This window comes from Colletotrichum godetiae (genome assembly GCF_030913485.1).
Source record: "Colletotrichum godetiae strain CBS 193.32 chromosome Unknown BDP55scaffold_121, whole genome shotgun sequence".
Lineage (NCBI taxonomy): Eukaryota > Fungi > Ascomycota > Sordariomycetes > Glomerellales > Glomerellaceae > Colletotrichum > Colletotrichum godetiae.
Window position 1 is genome coordinate 1,517 of NW_026851369.1, and position 17,007 is coordinate 18,523.

Genomic DNA, 17,007 nt, shown 5'->3' on the forward strand with positions numbered 1-17,007 from the left:
TAATCGTCTATACTAATTCATATTTACTATATAAGTACCTCGTTAAACTAGGTACTATAAAGGAGAAGAGGTTAATAATAGATATTATAGCCTTCCGGTAATCATATAAGCGCTATAAGATCCTCGAGATCTATTAAATCAATAAGGACGATAATCTAGCAGATACTTTTATAAAAATAACGCCCAACAAAGGGCTCGAATACTTCGTCGGTAAAGGAAGGGTAATAATACGGATAAAAGGATAGATAACCCACAAAGAGTAAAAGAAGGAGGAAAAGGGGGCAGCCTCGGCAAAGGAGCCCGAGATCAAATTATACTTCTAACCGCCATAATTAAGCAATAAAAAAAAGAAATAGTTAGTATCGGATTAGAAGTCCAATTTAACCTCAAAGCAAGGGGCCCGCACAGGGGCCACTTATAGACCATACTTACAAGATCTACGGTCTACCTAACCTCCAGTTAGAACCTCCTTTTTACACCTTACGCAGAAGTTAAATATATATAGATTTTGACCTCTTTATCACCCACGGTTCGAACCATCCCTGTGATAGGAATACCAACAGTGAGGTCCAGCACGCCGAGCAGCTCGCCACGCACAGGGAGAGCGGAGTACGACACCGTGTCGTAGTCGAGCTCGCCCATGTCCGTGGAAGAGCCGGGCTGCGAAGTGGCCGAGGGCGCGATGAGCTGCCATACTTCAATTTCGGAAACGTCACCCTTAGTGGTCAGGTCCTTGATGCGCGTGGAGTTCTCCGGAGGCGCGTGCCAGGAAATTGCGCAGGCGTTGATGCCGGCGGTAGGAACCGGGAAACGCATAATTGTTGAGTCCTTTTTTTCTCATGTCAGTTCTCTTGTTCGAACGGGCGAGAGTAAGAACGATAAAGCAAGGAAATGCGCGCGTACCTCGACTGTCACATAGACCTGCGGCCCATTTCCCCACACCGAGTTCTTCAACTTGCGGCTCACTCGCACAACCTTGTCTGGCCAGGCGCGGAGATACTCTCTCGGCGGGCGAAGAATCTTTGCTGCTCTGTCCAGCCCCAACCTGGCGTCGCCGTAGGGTAGGGCATTGAGCTCAGCGTCGGTATAGGGGTAAGCTGCGTAGTTTGACAGTGTCGCGGGGAATAGTGCGATGTTCGCACATGATAGCAGCGCGAGAGCGAAGGAAAAGAAGAGGATGAGCTTGGGAAGCTGCCACTGTTTGGATGCTTGGAGACCGGGGAGGTTCTCCGAACATTCCAGCAAGGGGTGATCGTCATCATCCTCGGAGGAGGAGCGCTTCTCCAGAGATGTGCTAGGGCTGGAACCCTCGCCACCGCCTGGTCGCGAGAGAGGCGTATATTGGGAATTGCTCATCTTTGATTTGGAAAACATCGCGAGAGGTAGGTACAGGAAGCGGGCGGAAGACAGAAACAAAAGGAGATGATTTGAGAGGTGAGTAAATAGAAATAGTGGATGAAAAGAGGTCAGAAGTGTCTAGAGGAGGTCAGAGGAAGTCAGACGAGGACGGATGATGAGTTGGAATAAAGCTTCAAGACGCGGAACTACCGTGTGGCGCAGTCTAGCCATTGAGGAGTACCTAGAAATAATGATGCAGTGGGACTGCAACGCGTCTGTAGTTTCAAACTTTCACCAGAACTTGACTCGACAAGCAAAGTGTACGCAATTTATCTGACATTCCGGGATGACCGTGTCGGCCACTTTCAGTATCCTCAATTCAGTTGAGAGTTGGACTGTCATGTGTCTTGGCACGAGCTATATCATGTAGCTCTCTCTCTCTGCCGCAGATGGCCGCGTATAACGTGGAACCTACGCCGATCCAGCACTTGACAACCATCCATCATGCCCAAAATTCCTGCCATACTCAGCTTTTTGCTTGCCCTCGGCACCGGTATTGACCTCACATCCGCCGCCGCCCCGGCCCACGCTGGCTTTCACGTCCAGTACCCATGGTCGTCCCGCGGTGCCAACCTCCCCTCCCGGGCAGAGTTAGATGAGTTCCACCCTTTTTGCCGTAAGTTGACCCTTTAGTCTCCTGCTCAGACTCCCGGGCACGAGTATGGTCTAACACATAGCAAAAGGGGAGATCGTGCACAACCCCCAAGCCTACGCCCGCAGCTCCCGCACATTCCTTTCCTTCTCTGGCCATCCTGGAGACCTTGTCACGGCTCTTTACACCCGGAACAGAGTGCCGAAGAAGAGGGACGACTTCCCCCATGTCATCCTGCAGGACTTGCCAATCCAGCCTTCAGGACAGGTGTGCGTCAATGTCACGATACCATTTGAGACCAAAGTCAATGAGATGGGAGTCATGTATTTTGAGGCCAAAGATCCGGCGACAGGCAATATTAAATATTTTGTGAGTTGCCCCAGCTGAGATGCCACACGTAGCTAGACTAAGACTGATGTGACCCATAGTGCACTGATGTTAAGATGGCTGACACAGAGGCTCTTCCTGAGGAGCATCCGGCCATGTGTGCAGCTGGGAACGAGACACTTATTCCAATGCCGGATGAGTACCTGTAGATTGGGCCGAGGAGCCTTAGTTCATATAGTTGCGGTCTCTGGACCTACTTTTCTACAACCGTTTCCTAACCTGGGTAGAATACAATAGATCAATGCGAAGGCGCTATACGGCTTTGGGCATGTAGGGAACATGATTGGTGTTGAGTTGTCTGGTTCTGTAGCTTATCTAAATCAACCGTCTGCCGTCAATGCTCTTGTGTACATGCTCAATGTGATTGCATAAGATAGATTTAAGGTTTTCTCCTTCTGCATAAGACATAACCAAGATAAATTGTAGGAATAAGTCTTACATGCAACGTGTATAGAGATAGGTACTTCGCCGAAGATCACTGCAGCTTTCAGTCAAGTCGCTAGTCTTGGCAAGGCTATCAAGGCAGCTCCAGAGCAAGGGAAGCGCAAGAGCGAGCAGTTTCCTCGTACTCGCAAACATCATCGGGGAGGACAGCGACCGATCGGGCCTTGGTCGCGAAGACTCCATCGGGCTTTGTAAGTTCTCCGCAGACTAGGATAGTAAACCTTACATTAGATGTACCTATTTGTACGACCATTGACATTTCAAGGGGTAGGGGAAAGGCTATCTGGCGGAGACTCGTCGCGTCGACAAACCAAACGTGCGCGCGGAAACGATTACTTAGCCAGATGCGCCCTGACACACTGATTAGCTCTTTTTGAGTTTTTGTATATTACTTAATCTTGTGTAACTAGCGCTAAGACAGTAGATTACAAGACAAGCTACGAAGTTTGGTGATTTGCTTACCGGCATGGAGGTTCCGTGGGGATACGCTTAATTTAGGGGCGTTTGCCGAAATAAAGACCATATTGGAAAGAAACTTCTATTGTAATTGAAGAAGGACGCCTCTAACTAAACAAACCTAGCTACGCATTTGATCACTGGAAGTTCGCAAAAGTGCTGAGACACCCCACTACATCTCCCCTTCTCGCAAGCCAGCCATGGGATCTATACCGCCCAAAACGACTTCGCCCCAAACCCGTCGCTGCAGTGAATTTTCCTGACTCGCTTTGACCATTTTTGAATTTATGAAGAGGTCTCATCGACGTCGGGGGAGTAGACGTGGCGCTTCTCGACTTCATCCTTGTCAACGGAGTAGACGTGGCGCTTGGCAACGGGGGCCTCATCGACGTCGGGGGAGTAGACGTGGCGCTTCTCGACTTCATCCTTGTCAACGGAGTAGACGTGGCGCTTAGCGACGGGGGCCTCATCAACATCAGGGGAGTAGACGTGACGCTTCTCGACCTCGTCCTTGTCAACGGAGTAGACGTGACGCTTAGCGACGGGGGCCTCATCAACATCAGGGGAGTAGACGTGACGCTTCTCGACCTCGTCCTTGTCAACGGAGTAGACGTGACGCTTGGCAACTGGGGCCTCATCGACGTCAGGGGAGTAGACGTGGCGCTTGTTGAGGGTCTCGTCAACATCAGGAGAGTAGACATGACGCTTCTCGACCTCATCCTTATCGACGGAGTAGACGTGGCGCTTAGCAATGGTCTCGTCGACGTCAGGGGAGTAGACGTGACGCTTCTCAACCTCGTCTTTATCGACAGAGTAGACATGACGCTTAGCAACGGGAGCCTCGTCGACATCAGGGGAGTAGACGTGACGCTTAGCGATGGTCTCATCCACATCCGGAGAGTAGACGTGACGCTTAGCAATGGTCTCGTCGACGTCCGGAGAGTAGACGTGACGCTTAGCGATGGTCTCGTCAACATCAGGAGAGTAGACGTGGCGCTTCTCAACGGTCTCGTCCTTGTCGACAGAGTAAACGTGGCGCTTAGCAATGGTCTCGTCGACGTCCGGAGAGTAGACGTGACGCTTGTTCAGGGTCTCGTCGACATCAGGGGAGTAGACGTGGCGCTTGTTAAGGGTCTCATCCACGTCAGGGGAGTAGACGTGACGCTTAGCGACGGGAGCTTCATCTACGTCAGGGGAGTAGACATGGCGCTTCTCAACGGTCTCGTCCTTGTCGACAGAGTAGACGTGGCGCTTGGCAACGGGGGCCTCGTCAACGTCAGGAGAGTAGACGTGGCGAGCCGCCAGAGCGGCTTCAGCGCCGGGGATGGGTCCGGCCTGAACAGGGAGAACGTTCAGGCCGAGACTGGCAAGGCTGAGCATGACACTGGTGATCTGCATTTTGAAAGATTGGTTGAAAAGTTGATGGTGTGAAATAAAAGAGGTGTTGAAGAAGATGTTGAAGATGTTGAAAGATAGTCAGATGATTGCTGTGAAGTGAGATGTTGTTGTGGATTCTTTCTTTCGACAGTGGTTATTTCCTTGGGTATTTATGGAATTTCGAGCCTCAAGAGACGAAGCTCATGGGAGGGATATCCGTTCAACAATCTCTCCGTACGGCCACGAATCACCACGATCTGAAGCGTGCTTGTGCGTTGTTGCGCCGGCGTTGCCTTCGCGATAATTCTCAAGTCGTGGGTCTTCAGACATTCGTGCCGAGTCTCTGACATGCCTTGCAAACTTTCTCAGGTGGATTCGACGATGAGGTTCTAGGTAAAGATCGTGACTAGCTATCGCCTTTACGCCGGGTATACGAAGCTGGTGGATATCTCTAACAGCAGGGCTGGGGGCGTGTAGATGGCACGCCGGGCGTGACGCGCCGTCGGACGGAGTCATGATATCTCGATGTCCGTTCCGTCGGGCAAGCCTTATCCAAGCCTCATTCAGCTTATTCGGTTGAGCCCTAAGGCTGGCGCGCAAATTGACCTGCGGGCGTTCATGATTCATCTGGCTATCGAAACTTTACTTTCGTCGCATATCGAGCGGTCACATCACTTTGTGTGGAGCACGCAACCTGTTCCATACCTGCGGTCCCTTCCTTCCGCAGCTGGGATCCTGAATCCCGAGGTTCATCTAGACGGGGAAACTTACTTTCATCGCAAGTCGAGCGAGCAGATCTTGTGGAACCTCAAACGGCCCTGCGGTCCTTTTCTTCGTCAACGCAGCAACGGAGATTCCGAAGTTCATCTAGATGTTCATCTAGATGCTGAAACTTACTGTCGTCGTATATCGAACAGCTTTTGTGGAACCCCAAGTTGTCATGCGGCCCCTGCCTGCATACCAGGGCTCTCCACATGGTCGATGCAACCCTTGGACGACTGACTCTTACGAGTAGAGCATCTTGACACTTGCGAAGTTGCAAATCCTCCTGCACCGCCCCGTGGTATCGTTGCGACTCGCCTACTCGAGTGAGTGCGGATACGGCCACAAATGTGTTAAACACTGCTCGCCCACTCTCGGCGCCGTTGATCAAAACGATCATGTTCTTCCTTTGCGAACCCTCAACGCACTACCCTGCCAGCACGCGACCATGTCTTTCAAGTCTTTGAAGTCTCAGTTACTAGGCCCCTCACTCGGGCTGTTCGTAGCGCTCTGCGTATGCCTCGTCTTGAACTTGGGCGCTCTCTTCTTCTCCTTTCGCGTCTTGACCCGCGGATCACAGTCATACAGTGTGTCTAGTTTTCTCATGCCACTTTCTTTCTCAGCCTTCATAGCTAACACACAATAGCCTATCTCGAAGGTGACCGGCCTCATGAGCTTCCTATCAAGGTCCGTACCATTCAAGCCAACTTCGTAGATGACTCTGAGCACTACGGGATGGAAGGCTTTGCTTCTACGGTTGAATGGAACGCTATACGTCCCCCTGGCAAGGGTTTCGTCTTCCTGGGTCAGGAGCACTTCGCATTTGGCGTGTCAATGTGGCATCAGATGCACTGCTTAAGCCACATTCGTGCCGTGCTTGTTAATGGAGACGACGGGTCTGACCATACAGAGCACTGCTTCCACTACTTGCGGCAGGGCATTCTCTGCGCCGCTGACACGACTATCGAACCTGGCGGTACAAACAAGAAACTGGCCAATGGCGACAAAGTCGCTGCAGGTGAAGGAGCTGTACACACCTGTCGGGATTGGAGACAGGTACACGATTGGATGGCGGAACAACACGGAAAATGGACACCAGAAATGTTTGAGAGAATCAATGAGTCTAGTCTTTAGAGAGTCCGGTTTGAATTTTAGACTTCGGCGCCTTCCATAGATGCCAAATCAACTTCACCAAGTCTTTCAAACCAACACTTGCGCTTCAATCATCCGTCCCATTTATCCAGTCTCGTTCTTCGTCCTCTGCGCTTCGTGTAAGTGAGTGCGCACAGACAGGTAAGGCAGAGCTAAACTCTAATATGAAGACAAAGCGAACGCGACCCGAGGTTTACTAGTTCAGATTGTGCAACCAACATGCGGCGTTTATTATTCCAGCCCTGGAAATGTCACTCCTCATCTACATACTGGTAACATAGCGGCTCAGCCTCCGTATCAAAAACCTTCATCGGCATCACTGGTACACTCTGAACGTCAAATGGCATCTCATAATATGCGCTTGCGTTAAGGTCGTACTGTGGGTCGCTCATATTAAACGAGTGTAAGGGTATGCCGGAGAAAGCGGCCAAATTGGCGGGGTGTCGACGTTGCCACTGCAGAACTCATCAATACACATTAGTAAATTTGATGTGACAGTTGAGTTAAGTAAGGTTTGGGAGGGGCGCGCACCTTGCTCCATAATCGGTCAAGCTGCGCATGATGCAACCAGAATAGAGGGTCATTCGGCGTGAAGGCGACGGCTAGGTCCTTGCAATCATCCGCTGGCAATCTCTTTGGGCAGTCTCCCGCCAAGTCGCCGCCAACAAAGTTGTGGATATGATTATGCATCTGTTCCATTGAGTGCTGGAAACTGTAAAAGTCGCCCGTGTGATGCTCAGTTGAGTTCCGCACGGAGTCTGGGCCAAGTGTGGAGTTCTGGGGCCGCTCGTGTTCAAACCATCCAGTGATGAGCGTCAAGTTTCTGCGAAGTTGGTGCGGAATCGGCCAGGCGAGCTCGAACTGGGCAAAAGCACCTGTGGTGACCACGCAATCGGCCTCGGGGGAAGAGTTACAGTCCCCAGTCCCGCCAAGCCCAGATTCGGGTGAATCTTCAAACACGGAAGAGCCGACGAGGTCGGCGTGATCGCGAGACCAGTCCCAGTATGGTGTTGGACCACTGTACCCGCAGTTTTGGCGGAGGGACGTGTCGAATAGGTAGAGGAACCAGCGGTCTGCGCTCGTGTGAGTATCGGATGTGTGTTTGGGGAAGGGAAAAAGGAGAGGGACATACGCCACGGCAAAAAGTAGACATTCCTATGAGCGCTATGCTCTACTGCTGCGTGTGAGTAGGAGAAGTCATCGTATAGACTTCTCAACCCCTCAAGAACCTTCTGTTCTGGAGTGAAGGATAGTCTTTGATGCCTTATTCTTCCCAAGCACTTGACAGCCCCCACCCAGTCAGTTTTCTCACCCTGCGTCAACGTTCGCCATTCTTTGCGTGTCCACAGCTTGCCGCATTTTGTTGCTTGCGCGTGGCTGGGAAGGACTGAGAGAACGGCAAGTACACAGAGAAACAAAACGGGACGACCCATGGCTGTAACATGAGTATGAATTCGATTTCCTGAGGAAGAAGCAAAAGCATCCACGGAGAGCAGATGGTAGTTACAGGGTTAAATAAGGACTTTGGCCATATTGATTGCGGGATGCGTCCCACTTTAACACGGTTTCGGCCAATGAGAGAGTATCCTATATATTTATACAGCCATTCCACCGTCTAGCAGCTAACCTCAATCTCGACCGCCATCATATTGAAGGGTTTCGCTGCGGCAAGACGGAGAGCCTGTGAGTTCATAGTCACAGTCTTATTCAATAGCAACCTCATAACGCGCTCATATTCAAGTGTCAAGGCCTCTTCGTTCCAAGGTAACAGTTATGTTGCTGCGGTCCAAGAGATTCGGCTCGGTAGAGAGTCTGACGTGGCCTGCCATCTTAGACACCTTCTCATTCCAGGCGGCTTTCCCTAGTCGTTGACTCGTCGGCAGGCCGCGGTAAGGCTGATAGTGCTGGAGGGATTCATCCTGTCTCACTAGCCGAAGGTTACCTCAAGTAAAGTGGGACACACGCCCCCCCCTGGCAGAACTTTAAACAAGAACAGAGATGATCCTGGTTAGCATCCGTGTGATCGTGAATCGTGATAATCCACTATTTCCGATTCAGACAATACTCAGACGGTAGGCCCCATCGCTTGGGACCGGACGGCGCGGACGGCGGGCGCAGCCGTTGCCTTCTGGTACCTGCGGCGACTTCTGATATTCGAGGCTGGATGTAGAATATCTGGCCCTTAAAACGGAAAGCAGCTGGCGCAGAGATTCAAGGCTAGGGGCTTTTCCACTTATCACGCCGTTCATCCACTCGTGAAGCTCTTCCTGCTTCCGACAGGGCTGCGTCTAGCACGAAAAATCAACTCTCCTGGCACAAACATTTATCGAAGCTACAAGCACAATGTTGTATTCATCAATCTTCCCCTCCCGCTCCCTTGCTCTCTTACTCTGCATCATCTTTCCCTTCTACCTCGCCCTCCGTGGGTCTGGCTCGTTGTCTGACGTTGCACTTTTTCTCTCTAAGCTCTCCTTACGCGCTGAAGCCCTTCACGTTGCGCTCAACGCCCCCCTAGACATTTCTCCACCATCCATTTCCAAACCACCCGTCGGAGCTTCTGCGAGGCCCACCAAGGTCGTTCGCGCATCTGAAGGAGAGAAGAAGCTCCCTGAAGACCTGGCGCACGCCATCAACTCCTTCGAGCAGTATTCGTCTCTCGCCCAGGGAGTGTTACACCGGAAATATGCGCGGTACGACCGGCAGACGCCCTCACAGAAGTTGATGAGCAACAAGCTCGGGTATCCTGAGCACTTTGAGAAAGCCACCGAAGGAATTAACGTGAACGCCCGTCTCTCAGAGCAGATTGCACAGATTTCGAGGAAGCACTATCAAACCGGCCCAGGAGCGCTGACGCACGAAGACGATGCCGATTTTGGTCTTGTGGACCTGACTTTTGGGCATCTTTCACGAGACTGGAGCTCACATGGTGTCACGGAGAGGCTGGCTACTTTTCCACCCGTCTTGGCTGGGCTTGAGCAACATTTTGGCGAAAATAGAAAGGGGAAGAGGGTTCTTGTCCCCGGATGCGGTATGGGTAGACTGGCGAGCGATATTGCTGATGTCGGTATGTACATTCTTCACGGATGAATCGAGAGCGTGGTATCAAGTGCTTACACGTTGACGCAGGGTATGATGTGACGGCCAACGACCTAGACTTCAGCTCAATCTTGGCTCATCACCTTCTTACAAATCATACGACCTCGCTCCACCAGCATACTATTCATCCCTTTGTGACCAAGTGGACTCATCAGTCCAACCCCTCCTCGCGCTATACGGCCCTGACGGTGCCAGATCACATGCCAAACAAGGCTGTCAAATTTGTCGAGGGCGACTTCTTGGAGATGTTCCCCGAGGACGGTCAGTTCGACGCCGTTGTCACATTATTCTTCATCGACATTGGAAACAACATAATTGACTTCCTGAGCAACATCCACCGGCTACTGAAGCCTGGTGGTACTTGGATTAACCTTGGACGTAAGACTTCCCCATTAACCCTCTTTTACTTACAACTTGACTGGACCTTGGGACCTTTCTTGTAATTTAATCAGTGAGGTAGAGTTAACGTAAGACTACGTACATCTAGCGCTTAAATATGGCACCCACACCGCTCTTCAACTCTCGGCCGAGGAAGTGCTTCATCTAGCGGATGTGATTGGATTCGACGTAGACCTTTCGTCGCGGAAGAGTATTGACAGCCTTTACGCCCAACAGCCAGAATCGTTGCTCAAGTTTACGTATGGTAAGTATCCATTGTATTCGTGCTGGAGATGAGATTGATGTCTAACTGAGAAATCAGTCACGCAATTCTGGACAGCGACGAAGAGAGTGTGAAAGGGGTTTTTTTTTACTACATCCAGTTTTTGAGCTAGACGGATGGTCGCGAAAGATGTGTTTGGTACCTTAGGACATAGGGCAGCAGGCCTGAAGATGATCCTGAGAGACTTCTCAATTTGATCATACCTGTAGACACCAGAATGCATGTCATATCGAATATAACAGGTTTCTGCATGCATTGTCCTATTATGACACATACGTGTATTTTGAATTTCTCAGGACCAGCTCAGCCCCCGGCGCAATAGTTGTGCTGCTTGCTTGGCAGCAATAGCAACGTGACGTTCTGTTTCAACTGTTCAGCACCCGCCATCATGCCACGTTTCTCTCCCGAGGCCTTGGATAGAGCTATTATCGGCCTACTACAGGTTTATGGAGATCCATTGGCCATATATAACCACTAATTAAATCTTCACTCGCCTGCAAGCTTCGTGCTAGCGACATCAGTGACTTGACCTCCCTGCCATATCCCAACAGGTGCTAGCTGTCGCCAAATGTAAACACACGTACTTGGATATCCATGGAAACGATAGGGAACTTCTTTGCGAACCGAACGCATTTTATTTGTTTTCCTAAAATCCTTCCATTAAATTGTTCGTGGAGGCAGAGAGTTTGTCAAGACTCACTCAAAGGACTATATAAGTACGGAAATTACATAGTTCAACATTCATAGCCCTGAATGGGACAGTTACCATCATAGCGAAGTACATATCTGAAGATTTGTTAGGTTTCCGTATTGTCTTCAGGCTATATGCTCCTCATATTCCCTTCGGAGCTTTGGTTCAAGTTCTTAACAACACTCTCCAAGACACAATGAGATGTTGACCAGCAATTGATAGATCAAGGGGTCTGGCGGCCTTCGGAACTTTTACCGGCAAGCACGGCGTTTGACAGATAGTAGCACACAGTCAATTAGTCTTAGAGAGATAGTCGTATTTACATTACTTTACTCATGAATTACTCCTTTAATGAGTCTGCGAGTAGCTTGTAAGACACCAAGTGTAAGTTCTTATTATGGGTTCCGAACTGGGCCTGTGTGTACTGGCACTGTTGAGAACTACCTTAGCATGTCTACCTAGAAGGCTCCTGCCATTGGATATCTATGTCCAGTAATATAAGTGACGGCAAGTATATTTACTATCCTGATTGCACGCTTATACTCAGGTGATAAGCAATCAAGGTAGAGGACAGACATTGAGATCGTGAGAAGTTGGCATTCATAAGTCACTTTGCAGAGGTTCAGCCTTTCCCAGAGGGCTGGAATGAGCATCTCAGATCTCCATCCGGGTGACAATAGATCACTTGTGTCTGATAGACGCAGAATCTCTGCTAAAAGGCACGGTGCGTCGTCTGTATAAGTGGGATACCGATAAACGAAGCCCGGGCAGGTCGTATGAGTATCAACTGCGTGGGTGGCGGCGCGCGATGTATGGAGCCGGGACCATGATCCACATGGCGCGGCTAAACAGAACCGAACAAGAATGAGATGAGATGAGCTATCTATAAGATGGAATGACATCTCCATGAAATAAGATGAACAGACGTATCATGTATGAGCTGAGCCGGTGGACTTTCAACAACTCATTGAGTGATGTTACACAGCCACAGCTCCCTGCATGTTTAGCGCTACCTGCGCCACTGCACCAACCATGTTGTCGTTGCCTAGCGCTACCTCCGTCCTTAAGTGCTTACTGTGCTGCAATTCATGACATGTTTAAACACGACGACGTTCGCAATTCCATAAGCCATTGAACTTTCTCTTTAATCCATCGATGATCTAAACCCTTGTGGCTCGAGATACAGTCATCGAATAAACATGCCTCCCACGGAAAGGAAGAACAATATCGATCTCTCGATACAGCTCCTTCACCCAGACACGCCCCTCCACGGAGGCAGCGTCATCCTCGGCCACATTGTCCGCAAATCGCACATCGTCGCTGCCAACGCCACAGTCCGCGTCCGTCTCCTCGGGCGCGCGAAAGCGAAACTCGTCATCTCCCGCGGCAATAATCAGAAGAGCTACTACCGCTCCCGCTTCAACTTCTGGCACGAGGGCGCCATCACCGATGTAGTCCACCACGGGCCGGTCCACGTCGCGCCCGGAGCCGAAGGGCAGCCTGTATCCTGGCCTTTTGCCCTCGCGCTACCGACGCGTACGGATGCTCGTGCCGTGAATGCCTGTGGTGGGGATAGTGCCAAGGAGGCATGCTTCTTGCGTCCCGGATTTGGGACCCACGTCGGCGCAGGGCTGCCTGAACAGCCGTTACCGGGGACCTTTTATTTCGACGGATCCGGTTTCAACAAGAGCTGGCACGGCTTTGTGGAGTATTGGATTGAGGCCGAGTTGACGGTGCAAGGAAAGAGTTCCGTCCTGAAGGCGGCGATGCCTGTCAGGGTCTTCTCGCCTCCCGTGCCGTCTCCAATGATCAGCGACTTCAGGCTGGATAGGCGTAACAAGACTGGGTGTGTGAGCAGTCAGCGGTTACTCCCAGGGATGACGGACGCGGAGCTGTCTTTCAAGCAAAAGACGCAAAAGTTCTTTGGCTCATCCAAAGTTCCTACCTTCCACTACACCCTCGATGTGCAGTATCCAACAGTGATTCAGCTGGGCAACGAGTCGACCATCCCGTTCCTGCTTCATCTCACACCGTCCAGAGACCGCACGTCGGATATCATCGAGGACGTACAGCAGACGGTGACGATAGAGCAGATGGAGCTGGAGCTACAGACGACGACAGGCATCATTTGCCCGGGAACACTCGACCCCCACGACGCTAGCAAGACGAGGAAACTCTGCCTAGCGCGTCTAAAGCATCTTTTCCAAGCCCCAGACAGCAAAATTGTCGTTCCATCGGGTCCAAAGGAAGTCCCACTAGACCTCGGCGCCGTCCTGGATCTACGAGTTGACGCACTGGGACGGCTACTCCTCGGCCAGAGGAATGGTGCAGGTTCGTTTGGGCAGACGGTCCTACCAACATTTGTGACATATTGCGTAAAGATTGAGCACGTATTACACTGGGAGGTGAAGTTGTCGGTGGCGGGGGAGACCTGGAAGTGTGAGGGAAATCAGAAGTTGCTTGTTCTAGCGCCAGATGAGGATACGGCGTGTGGGAGGACGAGGGCATCTGCGGTTGATTCATCGTCGAATGTGCAACCGCCGCCTGCCGAAGAGGTTCCGGGTTATGATGAGCCTAGCGAGGCGGCACCAGCTTATGAGAAGGTTGTGGGCGGCGAGGAGGGAGCGCCGGCCATTGGTGGAAAGTCGTGAACCTGGCATGAAGGAAAGAGGATATTACCCATCAACTCAGGAGGAGTAAATGGTTAAGCATTGAGGAATTCGGAATACATGATACCTGGGCAACAGCGGAATCAGTCGTAAGAGTTTAGACCATGAAATAAATGCAGCACCGGATTTAACGCGGTAAAACAATTTGTGATATTTTTCTATCGGGTATTTGAGGAAGGCCAAAAGTGACCTTGAGTCGTCTAGCGACGGGACCAATCGTTGTGTCAATATCAACAGAGCTGGAGTCCGGGGAAGTCGGGGGGTTAAGGTGGCAGGAAGAGAACTATTCGTAACGTCGCACCTGGATTCCTAGTAGTGTTGAGAAGTCGTAGCGGCCGGCCGGGTAGGAAGAGATCATGTCGAGGTTATTGGATGCTTCTTGGACATTCTCATGCCTGGAAAACTCGTGCCTCAAGTGCTTTATGCATCACACGTCAGTCAAATCGTCACAGATCGCGGTGCTCGGGCGGATCAACTTGCATCGTTCCTTCGCAGGCCTGCAGCTGGAGCAAACAGCCCGGTAGCATCCATCGATGATGTATCGTTCGGCACCAGGGTTGGTATCAGAGCACCAGTTCAGACAAGCCCCGAAGTCGGTCCCGAACGTGCCGCACTCTCCGGCCGTGACCGGCATGACGACAATAGCAGCGAACAAAGATGCGGCGAGTGCGAACTTCATTGTGATCGGTTCCAATAGCTTGAAGTTAAAAACAAGCTTAATAGGATGTACCGGAATCCAGGCAGAATCCACACCGCAAAATGGCGAAGAAGAGAGTTTTTGGATGAGAAGGTTTGATGAACTGGGAGAAAGCGAAAGTATGTCTGCCTTTTGTAAAGATCTGCGTCGCGGGTCCGACGGTCGTATTCTCCCCGTCGGCACCATACGTGCCCAGTATTAATCTCCCCGACATTTGTGAATACTCGGGCGGGAGGCGGGTGCACGTGGAGTTTCATCCCAGAATAGAACCTGAGGAGACCGATCATCTGGAAACGACCCAGTATCGTGGTCACAGATCTGCAGTGCCCATCACTGGCTGAAATGAACGACGCGCCAAGTGTGGCTTGATGTATCATGTGCATGGCGTTTACACCATTATGAACGGGGAGCCAAACGAGTGCCGTGAGCATACGAATCATTGCCCAGTGGAAACTACTTCCTGATGTTGTCGAATCTAGGGGCTGAGGCCCAGTTTTGGGGCCCAGTAGGCTGGCTAGACTGAACTCTAAACTTGAGTTAACATGGAAGTTTGGATTCTGTAACGGCCTCGAGTCAGTTTTATGAGCAATCAAGCACGCCGCACCATGAGGAAGGCCTTTTTGTGGCGAGGGTTTCCTTCCGAGAAATCCGTCAGAAATTGGTAGAATTTCCTTCGTTGCAGGTCATTGGCTGACTTGACCAGAGAGAGGAGCGAGGTTGGTCTGATTAATATAAAGTATTCGTCTTAGTTGTTGAGAGCTTCGGACTCCTTACAAGAGTGAACCGGTTAGCCTGTAGCAGGATTGACTCACTGGCTTCCCGGAACCCCAATCGAGGGCCCTGTGGGGACTACCTAATGGATTGAGACCTTTGATTCTGGGTTCCTCTGTGTGGTCAATGTAATTCGCCGGTAGCCTAAGCCGTGCACTTTTCGCAGATGACTGAGAACACACCAAGGTGGTGTATATGCTCAAATCAGTTGGGTAGTCTGGAACATGGTTCTAGTCCAGGTGACTGGCGCTGTGGAGGGAACCCAATATTTCATTGAGCAGATTTCTGGCAACACATTTGATCCATTCATAGTTCACTTTCACAGTTCAGCAAGTACAGATGCTTTGTTCAAACTTCAAAAGATGGCATTGTACATGGACAAGTATTGAATTCCGATTGGCCAAGAAGCTAAAGTTGCTCTATTCTACCCAATATATCCACTCCCTAACATTGACGGCATGTCGATCTAAGCTTTTCCAATGTTGATGCTAACCGTGTCCGCGAACCCCTCCGCCGGGGCATTCACAGTCCAGACTCTGCCCTCCGACATGATGTAGTTGGTCAAGTACTTGATCCCGGCGCTAAAAATGCTGACCGCCTTCCTGTCATTGTTGTTGGTCAAGACGATGCCCTTACAGGTGTAGGTCCACACATTGCGACTACCCTGACGGACCCAGCCTCCAACCATGTGGAAAGATACAGTTACTCCCACGAGGAGAATGGACTTGGCGGAGGCAACGCCGTGGGGGATGGGGATGCCATCTATGCGCTTCTCGAGGGCCACGGAGGAAGCGGACAGTTCGTCGCCAGATCTGGCAATACGATCAAACGGTCAGGCACACGGCTTGAGGGGCAGAGCTCCATGGCTTACTTACTTGATGGTCTCGGGAGACTTGATCTCTGAGCCGATGAGCTCAAGGGAACCTTCGGCATCCCCATGGGCGTCGTGGGACTGCTCAACAGGAGGGACTACCAGTGCCGAGACGGCCGTAGCAAGAATCAGTGCTGCGAGGAACTTCATGATGGTTGTTTGAGTGAGGAGATGTGAAGGTTGAAGGGGAAGGGATGTAGTTGAGACCTGGTGCTCAACCATCCCAACGTCGAGAGCTCCAGAGACTTTTATCGGCCCAGAGAGAATTGCAAAACGCAAATAAGCCTTCTAGCTGGCAATTCAGCGGGCTTTTCATCCACATCATTTGGAAAGTCTACTGTCAGTTAATACTACAAGCTTTCGATAGGGCAAAGCCAATTCACTCGGTGTTCAATTCTGAAAGAAACAGATTTGTGGCTCAGCATTATCCGTGTCGATCTGTTCAGTCAACAGTTCCGAGATGACCGGAGACTTTCATGATAAACCGTGGGGCGAACGAAGCTGAGTACGGAGTACCTTGATATGGGTTCAGCCCTCCGTATCCAAGATACCTGACTTTATCTTGCTTCTTCAATGGAGAACATGATCTGATTGAACTTCATTAAGCTTCGCTCAATGAGACTTTAGTAACTGGACTGAGTCATGACGTCGGTCTCTCAATGTTTGGTTGCTTCTAGTTGGCAACGATGACAAACCGCTCGGATAACGGCAGGAGCGGTCTTCATGGTTGAGTTTCGCGCATAAAATACCCCAACGGTAGACAATGCAATTTTTGGGGTAACTAAGATTTGTTCCACGGCCTGCGGAAAGTGAAGTTTTCAGGTCTCCAAGGAATTGGTGGAGACTCTGGTCTTAACGTGAATATCTGTTAATCAGGTAATTATTACTCGCATCGACATTTCAAGTCCCACTTAGTACACTTTCTTCCGCCTGCAAATTTCCCTTCAAAGTCTATCTTCAGTTGCGGTCCATTTAGAGAGTTA

General features: G+C 50.8%; 9 protein-coding genes across 9 annotated transcripts; 4 read left to right on the forward strand and 5 right to left on the reverse strand.

The window, feature by feature from the left end:
- Window positions 1–480: 480 nt before the first annotated feature.
- On the reverse strand, window positions 481–1,374 carry BDP55DRAFT_624732 (uncharacterized protein; the record flags this gene model as incomplete). The annotated part of the gene is made up of 2 exons (XM_060571407.1): window positions 481–828; window positions 904–1,374. The coding sequence occupies 2 exons, from the start codon at window positions 1,372–1,374 to the stop codon at window positions 481–483; spliced, it is 819 nt and encodes a 272-aa protein (XP_060421535.1).
- Window positions 1,375–1,842: 468 nt separating this feature from the next.
- Window positions 1,843–2,526, forward strand: BDP55DRAFT_639324 (uncharacterized protein; the record flags this gene model as incomplete). Its single annotated transcript, XM_060573236.1, has 3 exons — window positions 1,843–2,014; window positions 2,076–2,359; window positions 2,419–2,526. 3 exons carry the CDS (start codon window positions 1,843–1,845, stop codon window positions 2,524–2,526), a joined length of 564 nt encoding a protein of 187 aa, XP_060421536.1.
- Window positions 2,527–3,562: 1,036 nt separating this feature from the next.
- Window positions 3,563–4,675, reverse strand: BDP55DRAFT_568641 (uncharacterized protein; the record flags this gene model as incomplete). The annotated part of the gene is made up of 2 exons (XM_060570703.1): window positions 3,563–3,910; window positions 4,496–4,675. The coding sequence occupies 2 exons, from the start codon at window positions 4,673–4,675 to the stop codon at window positions 3,563–3,565; spliced, it is 528 nt and encodes a 175-aa protein (XP_060421537.1).
- A 1,189-nt stretch (window positions 4,676–5,864) lies between these two features.
- BDP55DRAFT_568640 (uncharacterized protein) lies at window positions 5,865–6,550 on the forward strand (the record flags this gene model as incomplete). Its single annotated transcript, XM_060570702.1, has 2 exons — window positions 5,865–6,003; window positions 6,063–6,550. The coding sequence occupies 2 exons, from the start codon at window positions 5,865–5,867 to the stop codon at window positions 6,548–6,550; spliced, it is 627 nt and encodes a 208-aa protein (XP_060421538.1).
- A 255-nt stretch (window positions 6,551–6,805) lies between these two features.
- BDP55DRAFT_624735 (monooxygenase-like protein) lies at window positions 6,806–8,010 on the reverse strand. Its single transcript, XM_060571408.1, has 3 exons — window positions 7,701–8,010; window positions 7,100–7,641; window positions 6,806–7,023 (listed from the first exon to the last, which is right to left on the reverse strand). The coding sequence occupies exons 1-3, from the start codon at window positions 7,999–8,001 to the stop codon at window positions 6,820–6,822; spliced, it is 1,047 nt and encodes a 348-aa protein (XP_060421539.1). The 5' UTR covers window positions 8,002–8,010; the 3' UTR covers window positions 6,806–6,819.
- An 889-nt stretch (window positions 8,011–8,899) lies between these two features.
- Window positions 8,900–10,567, forward strand: BDP55DRAFT_774417 (methyltransferase-like protein). Its single transcript, XM_060581209.1, has 4 exons — window positions 8,900–9,632; window positions 9,695–10,042; window positions 10,152–10,307; window positions 10,365–10,567. The coding sequence occupies exons 1-4, from the start codon at window positions 8,912–8,914 to the stop codon at window positions 10,397–10,399; spliced, it is 1,260 nt and encodes a 419-aa protein (XP_060421540.1). The 5' UTR covers window positions 8,900–8,911; the 3' UTR covers window positions 10,400–10,567.
- Window positions 10,568–12,112: 1,545 nt separating this feature from the next.
- On the forward strand, window positions 12,113–13,860 carry BDP55DRAFT_687839 (uncharacterized protein). The gene has a single exon (XM_060576604.1). It carries the CDS (start codon window positions 12,216–12,218, stop codon window positions 13,665–13,667), a length of 1,452 nt encoding a protein of 483 aa, XP_060421541.1. The 5' UTR covers window positions 12,113–12,215; the 3' UTR covers window positions 13,668–13,860.
- BDP55DRAFT_687840 (uncharacterized protein) lies at window positions 13,847–14,519 on the reverse strand. Its single transcript, XM_060576605.1, has 2 exons — window positions 14,166–14,519; window positions 13,847–14,103 (listed from the first exon to the last, which is right to left on the reverse strand). The coding sequence occupies exons 1-2, from the start codon at window positions 14,362–14,364 to the stop codon at window positions 14,075–14,077; spliced, it is 228 nt and encodes a 75-aa protein (XP_060421542.1). The 5' UTR covers window positions 14,365–14,519; the 3' UTR covers window positions 13,847–14,074.
- A 1,100-nt stretch (window positions 14,520–15,619) lies between these two features.
- On the reverse strand, window positions 15,620–16,228 carry BDP55DRAFT_739149 (uncharacterized protein; the record flags this gene model as incomplete). The annotated part of the gene is made up of 2 exons (XM_060580398.1): window positions 16,029–16,228; window positions 15,620–15,965 (listed from the first exon to the last, which is right to left on the reverse strand). Exons 1-2 carry the CDS (start codon window positions 16,172–16,174, stop codon window positions 15,620–15,622), a joined length of 492 nt encoding a protein of 163 aa, XP_060421543.1. The 5' UTR covers window positions 16,175–16,228.
- Window positions 16,229–17,007: the final 779 nt, after the last annotated feature.